Source organism: Patella vulgata, chromosome 5, assembly GCF_932274485.2.
Source record: "Patella vulgata chromosome 5, xgPatVulg1.2, whole genome shotgun sequence".
Lineage (NCBI taxonomy): Eukaryota > Metazoa > Mollusca > Gastropoda > Patellidae > Patella > Patella vulgata.
Window position 1 is genome coordinate 54063457 of NC_065883.2, and position 16090 is coordinate 54079546.

The 16090-nt window shown below is 34.8% G+C and overlaps 1 protein-coding gene across 2 annotated transcripts; it reads right to left on the reverse strand.

Moving 5' to 3' along the window:
* Positions 1–7603: 7603 nt before the first annotated feature.
* LOC126822649 (uncharacterized) lies at positions 7604–14933 on the reverse strand. Of its 2 annotated transcripts, none has more exons than XM_050551630.2 (6): positions 14692–14933; positions 13376–13633; positions 12564–12674; positions 10625–12205; positions 9634–9912; positions 7604–8298 (listed from the first exon to the last, which is right to left on the reverse strand). In XM_050551630.2, exons 2-6 carry the CDS (start codon positions 13623–13625, stop codon positions 8021–8023), a joined length of 2499 nt encoding a protein of 832 aa, XP_050407587.1. In that variant the 5' UTR covers positions 13626–13633; positions 14692–14933; the 3' UTR covers positions 7604–8020. The 2 variants fall into 2 exon arrangements, with proteins under 2 accessions (XP_050407587.1, XP_050407586.1); XM_050551629.2 differs by having other exon boundaries at positions 14688–14933.
* Positions 14934–16090: the final 1157 nt, after the last annotated feature.

Below are 16090 nucleotides of genomic sequence, written 5' to 3' on the forward strand. Positions count from 1 at the left end.
ATGAATTGACGCGGTCTCCAGTTTCCTTCAACTGCAAAAAACCTCTCTATATACGCGCAAACGAATTATTGAAATATAGACCTGAAATGACCTAGTTTGTGTCGAGTGGACAATATATTATATTTTATATTTTCATTCCCAAAATGACCCCCAACCCTCTCTCCCTCTCTCTCTTTCTCGGTCCGATCCGTCTGTCAGACCACAATTTGTTTGTGGCCACTATACAGGTCACAATTCTTATCCGATTTTGACGAAACTTGAAATATGGGGTTATCTCTAAAAGATCTCTGTCCCTTTCGATATTGGCATGTATCGGATCGAAACTTTATGGATTATGACCTCTGATTGTACGAAAAATGACGTTTTTAGCTTGTGGACACTCTAAGAGGCCACAATTTTCATCTGATTTTGATAAAACTTGAAATGCATGTTTATAGCCCAGAGATCTTTGTTCCTTTTGATATTTGCGTATTTCGGGAAAATCGGACCAAAACTGCTAGATAAAATGGCCGCCTCTCGTACGCGTATAGTGTAAAAATATGGTATATCAAGGTTGTGGACCCTCTAGAGGTCACAATTTTGATCCGAGTTTGATAATACTTGAAATACATGTACACGTATATAACCCAAAGATCTTCTTCCTGTCGATATTCGCGCATATCTGAAGTATGACCCTTGATTGTACGAAAAATCGCGGTAACAATTTTTATTCGATTTAAATAACCGTTGGAATATATCACCGTTACACCCAAATGATGGTTGAGTTTGAATTTCGTGAAAATCGGACCAAAACTGTCGGACAAAATAGCCGCCGCTCGTACGCAAATAGTGTAGATGGGTATACCAAGATTGTGGACCCGCTATAGGCCACAATTTTGATCTGATTTTAATGAAACTTTAAATTTATTTTTGTATCACAAAGATTTTGGTTCATTTCGATAATCGCCCTTATCCGAATGTAACTTCCTGGATTATGATCCATGATTGTTTTTTTTTTAAATATATCACCGTTACACATCGATCGAATTTCGTAAAAATCTGACACAAACTGCCGGACAAAATTTTGGTTCCTTTTCGATATTTGCGCATATCGGACCGTAACTTCCTGGATTATGGCCCCCGATTGTACGATACATTATGCTTTTGGCGTGTGGGCCCTCTGGAGGTCACAAGTTTTATCCGATTTTAAAAAAAAAAGGGTTTAAATGTATCACCGTTACACCCTAATGACGGTTGAGTTCGAATTGCATGAAAATCGCACCTGACAAAATGGCAGCTCCTTGTATCCAAATAGTGTGATTTATGTATGTAAAACCAAGGTTGTGGACCCTCTAGAAGTCATAATTTTTTTTATGAAACTTAAAATATATCTATATACCAAATATCTCAGTCCCGTTCGATATTTGCGCATTTCAGACCATAAAATCATGGATTATGGCCCCTGATTGTGCGAAAAATCGCTTTTTTGTTTAGCCTGTTCTCTATCCATCTCTTGCAAAATGTGGGCCTATCTTGCCTAGTTTCCACTGGTTTTAAATTTTAGAACTATGTTAACAGGATTCACCATTTCTATCATATGCTTATTGTGTGCTAAAATTACTGGATTATTTTTCAAAGTCACCATGTGCCCATAACAAAACCCATATTAAATTTACCAATAGCTAACTAGTCGGGTCAAAATACAATTTAACCCCCCAAAAATTGCTACAAAAGTTTTTTCAACTGATTTTGGTAGGGTTTAGTGTACTTTATAAAATACTAAAAGTTTACCAAAGTAGGACCCGTTGGAACAGTGGTTTCTTTTCAAGATGGCGTAAAAGATGGCCACCGAAACGTCTTAATGATCATAATTATGTAACTATGAACTCAAATCTGATGATCTTGGGGTCTATCCCTAGGTTTTAGGGGACAAAGAACTCATTAAGATCATTACAAATTATGTTGGCCTATTATGTCAAAAATGGTCGCCAAGTCCATAACTATTGACTCAAATTTGATGATCTTGATGTCTATGGGGTATTTTCCATATATTATGCAATTATTGTTATTACATTTGAAAAAATGAAATGAAATGAAATAGGGTTTAACGTCCCGTCTGGGTTAATAAAGTCGGGCATACGTCATGCAGTGTGCTATGAGGGAAATTTTGCCCGGAGAGCAGCGCTACGAAATCCCAGATGGCGGCAATCTTCAAAATAGCCGACTTTCGAGCAATGAAATAGTTTGCACCACTGACAAAGGGAAACCACACCGAAAATCCCAGCGTCTTACTCACTTAGCCATCGTTCCTCCAAATTTTTAAAAACCAACCACCCCCAACCTTGTTGAATCCTACAAAAACTCGAATTCTTAAAATTATTTGTTTACTGTGATACTATGGAGGCCTCGGGAGCGGGAAGTCAAGAAGGCAAGGATTTTGAATTTGAGGGTGAACGAGTGAGAAGTTGACCGCAACAGCTTTCCATAGTTTACAGTAAGGGACATTATAGAGAGCTAGACTCTGATGTATACATTTACAATGTACAAAATTAAAGTAACCAAAGTAAAGATAGCCCACAAAGCAGCCCTGTCTCAACTGCAGCTTATCCGAAAGGAAAACTTTGATGTTGAGCAAATTTCATGACATTGCTTCAAACCAAATTTGAAAAAAAAAACCTGTTTTTGGCCTAAAGTGGGATAACTCCGGAACGGAATGTCGGAGAAAAATGAATATCAATAGGCTTAAGCTCATTCTCACATGATTCCAACAATTTTAACCAAATTTGAAAGAAATCTGTTAAAAAACTATAGCATATAGATAGGTCTCATTCTCTCATGACCCAAATGCTTCACACCAAATTTGAAAAGAATCCGTCGAAAATTGTAGCCTCTATCGCGTTCACAAGGGTTTTAAAAAAAGGGACAGAATTCTAGTTCGAAAGGTTGCAGAACGTCGAATATCGATAGGGTTCGTCCTCCCATGACCACGCTGCTTTCAAAAGAATCAAAGACTGGTCGATGTACAGGGTGACAACATAATAATCTGAAATAGTTTTAAAAACTGGGTGGAAATGTTTATTTGATCCTGGGAACATTTTGACAGTCGCAAATCGTGGAATTGCCCCCCCCCCCCCGGCACCATTTACATATATACAGAATAGTTTTCGCACAGTGAGTTCGGATGAGTTTTCCATGGGCCTGTTTCACGAAATTTTGACTAAGATAAAATCCAAATTTTAGTATTTGATTGGATAATATTAGATTGATTTTAGTGCTTAGCCAAACCAAATAGAATTATCTACTAAAATTAGGTTTTATCTTTGGTTAAGATTTTGAGCTCTTTTTCAGTTCATATATCATATAAAAATTATGTAGTTTTAAAGCTAGTTGCTCTGCAGGATTTGTTGACAATGATTTTAAAACCCCTATTAATAGCATTGCTACGACAAGTACGGAGAGTATATTAATGAAACTTTATAGGGTAGTAGATATGGTTAGTGAGTATATATTCTGAAAGTTTGATGGGCGTTCATAGAGAGGTTCTTGGTATAGGCATGGGCTATGTGACAGGACGCAATGACGAGCTTTGCGTCATGGTTTTAAGTTTTTCCGTCCGCTTTAGTTTTTATGCCCCCACGCAAATGGCAAAAATTCACGCGGTTTCAATGCGGTTTTCAACATTATAATCATAACCATAGTGCTCAACCAGTGTCCAACATATACCTTGGGTCAGATATGCTATAAATCGACTCTAGCATGTTCCACGCAGCCCCAACATTACTCGGTGGCACTGGGGGGGGGGGGGTCTGCCACCCTGACCCCCACCCCCTCCCCGCACACATATAAATATTGCTTTTTGGGGGCTCATATAGAACCATATACCCCAACCCCCATCCACAATGGATACTTTTTTCATGCAAATTCTAGAGCAATAACCACGCCAACAAGACCAAGCTAGAAAAACTACTGTTGATCGCTAACGTGAAGTAAATAGGGGTTTAATGAGGTGAAGCCCATATTGATACTGATATAGGAATCTGAATGGCCGCAATAAAGAAGACCCCTCCATGAATCACAACAGAAGGTAGTTCTTTGAAAAGTTTCTCATAACTACCCCTATGTTGTTCATCTCTGCGGATGAGCAGGGTCAAACATCAGAATCCTTTTTTTTCTGATATTCATTCCTATGCTAATATAGCATTAAATTGCATTTTTGAAAATGTTCTGATATTAATGGACGTCCATTGTCCAATGATTGAACAGGTGATATCAGAAAGTTTTCTGAGAAATGCCCCCGATCACACACGGTTTACGAGATAAATAATTCATGTTTAAAAATATTCCATCATCAAAACTACAAATAATTACCAATAAGTATTTCAAATTATAAAAAAACCGCTGTACTTTACGATCTACTATCTATTTAGTCATGTATCTCTATCTACCTAATAAGTATCTGATCATGAAAACAGAGCTCACAATATTACACCATCAAAAATTTGAAACGATGAAGTCTGAAAAGCTGATATTACCGTAAATGCCAAAGGAGCTGTTCTTTTAAAAAAATAAAAAAATCAATAAGCAATTTATGGGAAATATTCAAATTTAGAGATTTTTTACTCTAAAATGGCCATAGCTGATTCTCCGTAACTACAAGGTTGGTGACCTTCATATTTCATGCGAGGTATACGGGGTACCCAATGACCAAATCTGCAAAGTTTGGTCAAAATCGCCCGACACCGCTTGTGTCTTTTTTTAAAATTTTGTATGGTTCTCTCGCGAACTCATTCTTAATTATCAGCATTGGAATTTGCGGTTATATTTTAGCCCATAATGTTATTTCATCAAATATGGTTTTTGAGTCAAACATACAACACTGAAGCATTTCTGTTTAAGGCCACATTATCCTGCATATGCAAACTTTTGCAAGCTTAATTTTTCTCATTTGTCTAGAATTGATGCTACATTATCGCCGATTAGGCCTTCTTTACTTTGTGAACTATGTTTTTGCTTTTTAAATTCATTTTTATAGTACGGTAGTAATATCGTATATTTGTTGGCCTGTTAAAACGTAAAAGGGGACTGGGGTTCCATTTCATAATTGCTAATCAAATGATTTCATTTGATATATACTCTTCAAAAAAAGTAGGGGATATTCAGAAACAATACAAAACTGCGGAAATGCACTGTTGTTTTTATTAGAGGTAACCAGTGTATGTTAATAACAAGCCAATTGCCTACACATGAACATAAACAGTTCATATGGGTGGCTTATCTGACGGCCCCATTTTACCGCAAAGAGATACACCGACAAAAGTGAAAATGGACGTTTTTGATTTTTGTCTTAATAATGAGTAATTGCTCCACCAATCCTCAGACATTTGGCAATTCGTCGTGGCACATGCTCCTAATCAACCGTCCAATCACGATTTGGGGCTATCTGACCCACTCCTCTTGCAGTGCCACGGCCAATTCTTGCAGTGTTGTCGGTTGACGCTGACCTCGACGAACCCGTCTCCCGATCAAATTAAACGTAACGCACTAAAGCAAAGATACGCTAAACAGTAAATTTTATGCAAGAACCGATAGGAAAGCAAACATGGATAGATAAACCAGCACGCGGCAGTTTTCATCAACCCTTCCTTGAAGTGTCAAATTTGACAATGAACCCCTCTCACTTGTTTGGCGCTACTGCGTGCCGCATGTGCAGCTCAGTGGTTCTGTTGGGGCGATAAGTTCTTCGGCTGTGAACATACTCTCAAAGCATGTCAAGTGTCCATGACTATTTATCATATCACAACCTGCATAGGTATTTGCATTTCAATATCCCCTTCTGTTTTTTGAAGAGTATATCTATTGAAATCGTGTGAAAACAAAGACATTTTTAACTAAATGGTTAATGTACAGTTGATTCAAAGTATGTCCTTACAAGACAAATCTGCACTTCATTCAATATAAATAAACTAATGTATTAAGAATGAGTTCGCGAAAGGACCATTCAAAATAAAAAAAAATTAAATAGTTTTAAAAAAAAAGACACAATTTAAGCGGCGTCGGGCGATTTTGACTAAACTTTACAGATTTGGTCATGGGCTCCCCGTATACCCCACATGAAATATGAGGAGCCACTAAAGAGAACCAGCTATGGTCATTTTCGAGTAAAAGAAAAACATAACAAAAAAACCCCGTCATTTTTTTAAATGTTTTGTCCTAAGGTCAAATATATCCCATAAATTGGCTATTGATATTTTATGTTTCATTATTATTTATTATGAATGATCTTGTCTACTAGTACTACTTCAATACATATGACTACTATGCTAGTATAAAATACACTATTTAGTTTTTACCATTTACGATTTACAATTCATCATCCTTCTACTCGATCATGAGATTATATTGCCGAATTAATAAAATGTTGACAAATAGTCTAGAGAGATTAATTGTATTTAACAAGGACAGCTCTTTTGGCATTTACAGTAAATTAAGCTTTTCAAACTTCATCGTTTAAAAATTTTAACGGTGTAATTGTGAGCTCAGTTATGATGATCAGATACTTATTAGACAGACAGACAGATACATAGATATTATTAAATATGATTAGATAGATAGTAGATAGTAAAGTACAGCGATATTTTTGAATTTGAAATACTTATTTGATGAAAGTATATAATGCGTTTATATTTATTTATTTCTTAATTCTAGTCTCTTATACCGTATGTGATCAGGGTCATCATATCCCAGAAAACTTTCTTGTATCAACTGTTCAGTCATTGGACAGTTGTTGGACGTCCATTGATATCGGATGATTTTCAAAACTATAATTTAGTGCTACTAGCATAGTGGTGGATATAAGAAAAAAAGTCTTAGATGTGGCCCCCTGCTCATCCTTAAAGATGAATTACATAAGGAGTGAGTATCAGAAACTTTTATGAGAGATGCCTCTTGGTATGAATCGGGGAGGGATCTTCTTTATCGATGTAAACGTCAAGGATATTGGTTAAATACTTTCATTGCCGCCATTCTGATTCCTATATCAGTATCAATATCGGCTTCACACTATTACGTCCCAATTTACTTTACATTAGCGATGCACAGCAGTTTCTCTATAGTTCTTCGGTGGTTTGGTCTTACTGATGTGGCTGTTGCTCTAGATTTTGCATGAAAACATATAGTACTATTACGGCTTGTTCTGAATGGAACTGGAACCCACGTTGATTTTGGTTACCAGTGCCCAGTTACACCTTTAGATTATTTACTGCTACTAAACGCGTGGAGTGTCACCCATTTTTTTTCTTGATCTTAATACTATAGATCATTGCCTTTTCAGTCATCATTTCAAAAAATTTCATCTACCCGCAATGGATGAAATATAGTTAAAACAAGGTTACGTACCTAAATTGAACTATTTAGGTACCTTGCAGCACCAAGTCCCTATACCATAAACCTCTAGATGGATTTACAGCAAACTTTCAGAATATATACTCACTTACCATATCTACTACCTTTTAATTTCATTAATTGAAAAATGGTCTGAAAATGATGATTTGTTTTGATTTTTTTTTTTTTTGGGGGGGGGGGGGGGCATTCTTAGGATGTAGGAATAAATTAATCACTCAGTGCCTATGGATATTTAAGCAATATATTTTGTCCTTGCATTCTAGAAATTTACTGATTTAAAACTTCTTGTATCAAATAAAATGTTGTCGATGTTGACATTGTGCCTTATAAAAAGAATTGGACGAACTGGTACGTCCTTGGGTACGAACTGGTTAGAATTACATATCGACCCTATCGTCGTTATAATTTTGAGTAAACACCACTGGATTGGTTGACTATTTATACAGGCGATGGTTATCCCGGAACATTAAAGCAAACTGTTCTTGGCATTAGCTAGCAATTTCTTGGTCCGATTTTCACTTTTTAATTATATAGAAACAAAAACAAACACATTACTTCAGTTTCGAAATTGTGATTGATTTGAGACACTTCGCGTGGCTATTGTGATTTTTCTCCAATGAAAACGTCTTAATTAATTTCTTTAAACATTCATATTCCCGTTGTCCAACTCCCCGAACACTGTGTCAGATGTTAGTCTCAAATCATGTTTAATCAACGCTGTTTGGAGAGTAGATTTTTTTGCCTTAACACCCTCTCGATTTTTCCAAACTTTAAGACAATTAAACATTTGTTCACTGATAGTATTACTATTACTGTATTTTGTTATAATTTCATGTGGGACGAGTTCGCGCATGAAAGGTTGCCACTCATTCCCTGGTAGCTGCTTAACCAATCGGTCGAGATCTTCGTCGGTTACCACTATAATAGAAAATAATAAAAAAATACATTTAATAATTTCGTATAGATTTTTCCAAAAAGAAGATATTTAAAGAAAAATGTCATCCATGTTTGTCAGTTTTTTTTAAACAGAATGCTAAGGATTCGTGACAGTTCAATATCCCATGGCCTAAAAATATAGGTAAATCAACTAAACTGTTTTAAAGACGTTATATTTTCTTGGAATGTTTTTTTTTTTATAACACGTTGAAGTTTAGGTTATTTTTCACTGTTGACTCTCTGGATTGTCCCCCTTTGACTAGTTATATGACACAATTTTAGGTCATTTATTTAACACATTTAGGTAGCATGTGGAAGTATATTGTTATACATGTGGCCAATTAAATGACACATGTTTTAGATTGACTGTAAAAGTATGTGGTCAATTAAATGACACATTATGCTTTAGTTATGATATATTTTATTCACGACTTCAGACGGGTAGTTAATTGTGAAATGTTATTTGAGATATTTTAGACTACGAGTTTGTATATATTGAGAAAATATTTTAATAAAAGGAATTTCAAGGAGACTAAATGCCAAAGACTAAATAGAGGATATGATTAAGTAAAAACGTTAGTGAGAGAATCAGTAAGAGGATAGAGAAGACCATGTTAAGATTAGAGAGAGTAAAAGAGAACGTGAAAACATCCATAGGGAATATTGTTTGGGGGCGGGGGTTTAGCGGAAAGTCGCAGTATACTGAATAAAGTGTTGACTGAAATGGAAAATGGTATTTAAGATTTTATGGGTGACGTTTGAGCAAATGAGGAGTCCGCAATGAGTTCTAGTTTGAATAACTGGTTAAACTTAAAAGTAATTTAGCGCGAATAGTGAGAAACTTAATATAATTTTGTTACTTCAGAAGGAAATTGAGAAAGAGGCAGTGAAGTTAAATGTCTCACTTAAAAAGGAACTATTTCATTTTATTTTCAAAGAACAGTTCAGTTTTTATTAAAAGTAACTGTTTTTTTTTATTTAATTGACCTTGGGGGAAACCATGGGTCAATATAAAGAACTTTGCAATGGTTGAATTGCTGTCAAAAAATGATGTATCACTACACCGTAATGTAATCAGGTTCAGTAAAAGTGAAATCTATAGCAAAGAATTATATTTATTTATTTGTGCATGTAAGAAACGGTTGGGTGATAAATAAAATCTCCTACTCGTCTTTTTGATATCATAAATAATATCAACACAAGTCGATAAAGTAAAAAAAAAAGAAATTAACTTTATCGACTTGTGTTGATATTTTATGATATAAAAAAGACTCGTAGGAGATTCTCTATATCACCTTTATACATAGTGATACTTACACCATGGGTGTGGTCTAGGATCACTTCTAGTAACACATGGTTCAGTAGCATCACCATGCTCCTGGAATGTATATGGAACTAAGGCTTGACTGGTACTTGGAAATGGGCAAGATATTTCCACACTAATATCCTCGCTGATTCTGTTTAACATGGTGTCAATTTCGTGTTGGTACGCCTGTCGAATACCATTGTAACATAGCCGATGAAGAAGAGATCCCATGTCATCTGGACAGTCTTCTTCTGGGTTTTCATCGTCATTTTCGTTGTCGTTATCTGGAGCTAAGATGGTTAAATAAGGATAAATTTATTGATAATGACCAGGAGCGCAATGTATATTCATTATCGTAAAGGTTAAAGATACATTATGTAAGATTTAGATAAAGAGCTGGTCGTTCTGGTTATAATAGTTTAAAAATAGATAACGCAAAATGAATGTACTTTATTCGAAACCAAGTTATCACAATTTGTAGTTTTGACAAGAGGTGTGCATTTATTGTTTATTACCGTAACCACGGTACTGGTATATTCGAGACTTAGCCTTGCTTCTCCATTTTTAGATTAAATAATTATATGGCCGAACCGTTCTAATCTACATAAGAAAATCCAAGCCATCTGGTAGTCTAGATAGTCGATTATGGTCTTGTCATGTTAATACATGTCTAATTAATAATGTATATAACATATAAGGCTTGAAGACAGGCCCACGATAGGCAGATTTAGCGTTTGAATAATGTATCTTTAAGTCAATTTATTATTTGATAAGATAATTTAATGGGTATAAATTTATAACTAATTTTGTTGTGAATGTAGAAGTTATTCATGTGTCATGCATAGAAAAGATTGAAGCAATCTTTAAGAGACATTTGCATGTTTGTGATATTCGCTATTACGTAATAAAAATACGGCGTTTATTTTGAACATGGTCTTACATTTAATTTTGCTGAAACAGCTCATGCCGTTATCAGCCTAGAGTTTATAAATTATAACTTACCGTAATAAATCTTATTGTGGACAACTACACCTCTCTTAATTTCCACATCGCCCGACTCGCGACACCGATATATTCTTTTTGAAGACGTTGCTCTGGAATCAACATGTTTCTCAAGGGCATATAGGATGTTGATTTGTTCACTGCTCATATTTTCAATGTCACAAAGACAATCATTGTCATCATATATTTTGGGTAAGGTGGTGCTATAGAATTCGATATCAACTCTAGGGCTAAGATTTACAACATTCTTATAAAATAATTTCAAATCGCGAACGCGAACATTTTTAATGTCATCTAGGACGAAATAGTGAGTTTTAGAGCCCCGCTTTCGCATGTTTATGATGATTCGATCTTCGTAAATATCTGCTAAGACCTCGGAGTCATCTTTGATATGAGCCTGTTCGATAAGCTGATAATCATCTAACTCTTTTCCACCAGAACTTAATTTAATTTGCATATTTCTTTTACCAATTTGGGTAGCCAATTTTTGTTTCAGCATCAGCACTGTGTCTAACTTGAAAATCGATATTTGGTGTGTCTCTTTTCCAAACTTTACATTAACAATGATAGGATGTCGGCTAACTGCCTCTATGGTGCAGTCAGCCCTCAACTCACAACAAGATTGGAGACTTCGACGTTCTGGTAACCTTTTCTTATTTACAGTTATTTTCAGGGCGTTGGGAGCACAATGTAATAAACTGGATATTTGTTGTCGGAAATCTACCGATGCTATACATTTTTTAATTACAATTTTATCGCAGGATGAATGTCCTTCAATGTCAGTATATTTCACATTTATGGGGATAGCATCTTGAGGTTGAAAATGGGCTACAACATCGTAGTAGGTTCCAAGATGAGACCATACGCTGCTAGCTGTATCATTTAATACTGGTGATTGAATGCACTCGTCATCTTGATATATATGAATCCCAAGTGTTAACCACATATAAGATGAAGCTATAAGCTTCACCAATTGTTTATCTTTTGATGAATCAATGATGGTTTTACGGATCTTGCCTTTGAGCTCGTCAACAGAATCGGTCGTTAAACAGTTAATGATGTATAAGTGTTCAGAGGTAAATGATGCACGGTAAAGGCACTTAATAATTTTCGGTTCAGTTATCTGGAGTAAAATTAAACTACCAGCTTCAACCTTTTGCTCGCACAAGAGAGCAGAGGAAATAAGTTTTCGTCGTTTATGGAATGGCCAGAATGATTTGGGTGCTATATTATGATGTGGCCAGGCCTCTATGTATGCGTTGATAAGATCTTGTGTTGTTGCCCCACAGGAAATGTTAATACACGTGTAAAAACGTTGATTGGTGTCATGGTCTTCGTAACATATATATAATGCGATAAAATCTTGACATAATTCGTCTAATATCGAAACCAGAATGTCTTCTGTTAAATCCCGCTCATCCCCACCTAATGTTTTTAAAATCAAACTTTGTTCTGGGGCATTGTAACTGCTTGCAATCCTCTGCTTAATCAGATGATGCTGTACATCCAGCGTGTGGACTTTACCTTTTACAATCATTCCTGCTTTACATCTCAAATTAAACACAGTTACTCTATAACTCACTGAAATTATTATAACAAATTTCCATTATCAAATATTCAGGTAAAATGTTTAAAAATTCAGTTATTTGATTAAATGTCAAGTATAATTCATTTCAAGTATTTTCATGCCCTTACACTTTCATTCTACATAAAGAAAATCTAATAATTCTTACTAAATAAAATACATTATTGTATATTGTCCGTATGAGCTAATACACTGATTTTGGTGAAGTATTCATTACAAAATCCATAATATTACATAATGGGTTTCGAATTGCCACTGTTCATAGCTTATTTCATTTAACTGCCATTTTATTAATGATTTCAGATGTCTACGGACATGTCCATATATAGGTTATTCAACTAATGGTTTACAAACCTGCAGAACTGTGGGATATCTTCTTTTCAGGACTCGACCCAAAACTACAGGAAAAGGGGGTTCCGTGTGAATCGGTTTCCCTAAATGAACTTTGTCGAATTGCAACAGAAGCTGAAATAAAAAGTTAATATTTTTTGCTCATTAAAGATACATTAGTTAAGATTTAGATAAAGAGCTGACCATTCTTACTATAATAGTTCGAAAATAGATAATGCAAAATGAAAATATTGCAAATTTCATTTTAATTACATTATTCTGACCCAAGTTATCGTTGTTTGTAGTTTTGACAAGATGTGTGCATTCTATTAACAAGAGCACTGGTATTTTCGAGACTTAGCCTCGCTTTCCCATTTTTAAATTAAATTTTTATATGGCGAACCGTTCTAATCTAGTTAAAATCTCGAGTATCCGATACCAGTGACAGTTGATTATGGCCTTGTTTTGTTAAGAAATGTCTAATTAATAGTTTAATTTCTAAAGAAAGACCTGTAATGTCATCCTTATTAGTGATTGTAGAGGCCTAACGAATATTTACTGCTGATCAGTGTGGCATGTTACGTGTCATCGGTAATTTTAAATCGGGGAGTTTAATGTCATTTCTTTAAAAATTTTGACATGTTACAAGCCCCGTGACCTGAACATCCCTCCAAAATAGAAACGTTATGTTAAACAATGATACAACCACTATTGGTGTGAAGGGTCTGGGGAGTTTTACATCCAACATTTATCAAAAAATATAGTGCTAGTTGACATGTTTTATACTCTCATAACAATGTACGGGCACATTTACAAATAATTGTAGTATTGACTACCTGATGCTTTTGAGTGATCAGATGCAGCAACACTACGAATCTCTGGAGAAGATTCATGTATAAATATACCGAGGGGAAAATCACTTTCATCACTAAATTCAGCAAGATTGGCCCTTCTGAAATCGTATTCTAATGATGACACTTCAGAGAATTGTCTGCCAACCGATTCCTGTTTCCGTGCTGGGGATAGATTATCGTCAAAGTTATCCAAATTGACTTCTTCTAAATTTGGAATATTTCTGTTTGCCATTTTTGAATCTACAATGTAAAATATATAACCCATAATAAGAACATTAATTCATCTGATGTATTTCGAATATTAATACTGTGCCCTGACTACTGTTTCAAGAGATTTGATTATTGTGTCGGTTAATTCTGGCTTGGACAAAACAAAAGATCCAGTGAAAATGGAGATGTTAATTTTGACCTAAATAAAAGAGGTCTAGCAATCATATTCATCCGATTCAAATTTGTTACACAATATAATAACTGCACATATTGCGAATATTGTATTTTATACACTAACAATCATGTCAAATTTATGCATCATTACGTGTCTTTTTTATTGTTTAAGAAAACAAATAGTGACACCAGTATTGAGCTATTAGCCCGTTGGCCATGCTTAAATAATATAATAAATAATATAATATACGTATTCAAGGTCTAAATAGACAAAAAAAAAAGTTTTCACTCTATTCATAACTATTACGATCGCACTTGGGCATGATATAATAAAAAGGGGTCGTTTATAGCTTATCGTTATTTATATTACTTATGTCATTGTTTAAATCAGCGTGTATCGCTATGACATGATCTATATAATGCAACAAGTTTATATAATTATATATATCGATATGAATTGGTGAGTCAAAATGAAATCGGGATAATTATACACCAGCCACTCCTACTGCTCTAAGATACGTTTGAATAAGATGACTCCAAACTACGGTTAATTGATTGTAATTGGGACAAAATAATAAACTCCTTAAGGCCGTATTGCAAATATTTCACAACACACTTAAATTAGTTTTATTATAAAAGGTTAATTCGACGAGTCGTGACGTTAATATTCCCCAATCGAGACAAGCATTAGGCCTTTTAAGCAAAGTTCCCTCACAGCTGTGTTGCAATAATACTTGATTGCCATGATCATAACCCCCACGCTTTCAACACTACTGGATAATTTACTGCAACCAAACTTATTATATAATTATTAATAATTTATGTTAATACACATGTGTATTCATAGGGCTGAAGGTACGAGCTACATGTAAATAATCAATTTAAATAATATCATATAAATAACCTTTACCTACAAAGTAAAAAGTTCACTTATGTCCCGAAGATACAGTTGTATACAGTCATGTAGTTATCAAAAATACAACATAAACTTTATGCAATAGAAGTTATCTCATCTCTACCAGTTTAAGTAGATCACTTCATTTTAAACATTATCTCTTTTCTTGGTAAAGCCATCTTTACCAGTTTAAGTAGGTCACTTCATTTTAAACATTATCCCTTTTCTTGGTAAGGCCACGTAATGTGTTTTTAACTATTACTATTAGCGCGGTGTATAAGGGTATTGAAAGAAGACGACGTACTTCCTGTTTGAAGGGTGTTACTAAAATGCGGAACGGAACTATTTAGAAAAAGTCTTACATTAATACATTCTTTGTATAATTTATCAACATAAAAAGATAATATTGTGTTACGTTTCACCAACTCTAATGTCATACCGTTTGAAAAAATTTAAATAATATTTATGATGAGGTTATTTAGTCTGCCCGTCGCCATTGCTTTTAACGTCAACTCTTTATTTTAACCACACCAAATAAACTTATAGAATTTTAAAAGAAATTGGATACATATTAAAGTACGGAAGCTAAATAGGGCCATGTTACACAGTGGTTAAGGCTATGAGTCGAACAAACCTATTGGTTGTCAACAATTTCCGATAAATACTGTTTGAGCTATGGCCCTTGGTCACCTTGAAAAATCTTGTGGATGCTTTAGAGGTTAAATACCGTATCGAAAGGAGAGCAAAGTGGGACGAAATTTGGGTTGAGTACAAGAGTCCGAATTGACACGATTGACTCAGGTTCGTAACTTGAGGGTGTTGCTGAACGGGATGAGAAACCGAACAGGCGACGGAATACTTAGCAGGTGGTAGTAGATTATATACTTCAAAAGGTATATTATGTAAATATTTATTTAAGATGCATTATGTAAGATTTAGATAAAGAGTTTACCTTTCTTGGTATAATAGTTCCAAAATAGATAATTCAAAATCAAAATATTGAAAATTTAATTAAAATACTTTACTCTGGACGAAGTTATCACTGTTTGAAGTTTTGACAAGACGTGGCATGGATTGTTTATTATCGTAGCAACATTACTTGTTGATCGAGACTCTGCCTCGCTTGTCCATTTTTAAATCAAATCATTAAATGGCTATCGTATTTCAATCTGTTCAAATCTCCGACATCCGATGGCCTAAAGAGTTGATTATCGGCGTGTCATGTGAATAACGGTCTACATAACATTTGAAGCCGAAATAAAAACCTACAATAGGCAGATTTAGCGCTTAAATTTCATCTTTAACAAAATACAATCGCAAAGCAGATGGCATAATAACACAGACTGGACTAGTGTTTTGGGCAGTAATCCATTGCGAATAATAGCACTATCTTTGCATCGCATTAAAAATGTCAAATT

What these genes read in the sequence shown, in the direction of transcription:
- LOC126822649 (XM_050551630.2), bottom strand. Translation starts at nt 13,625, where the DNA reads ATGGCAAACAGAAATATTCCAAATTTAGAAGAAGTCAATTTGGATAAC. An exon ending in TGATCACTCAAAAGCATCAG is followed by an intron (nt 12,675 to 13,375) that starts GTAGTCAATACT and finishes TTTTTATTTCAG; the next exon opens with CTTCTGTTGCAATTCGACAA. An exon ending in TCCTAGACCACACCCATGGT is followed by an intron (nt 8,299 to 9,633) that starts GTAAGTATCACT and finishes TTTCTATTATAG; the next exon opens with TGGTAACCGACGAAGATCTC.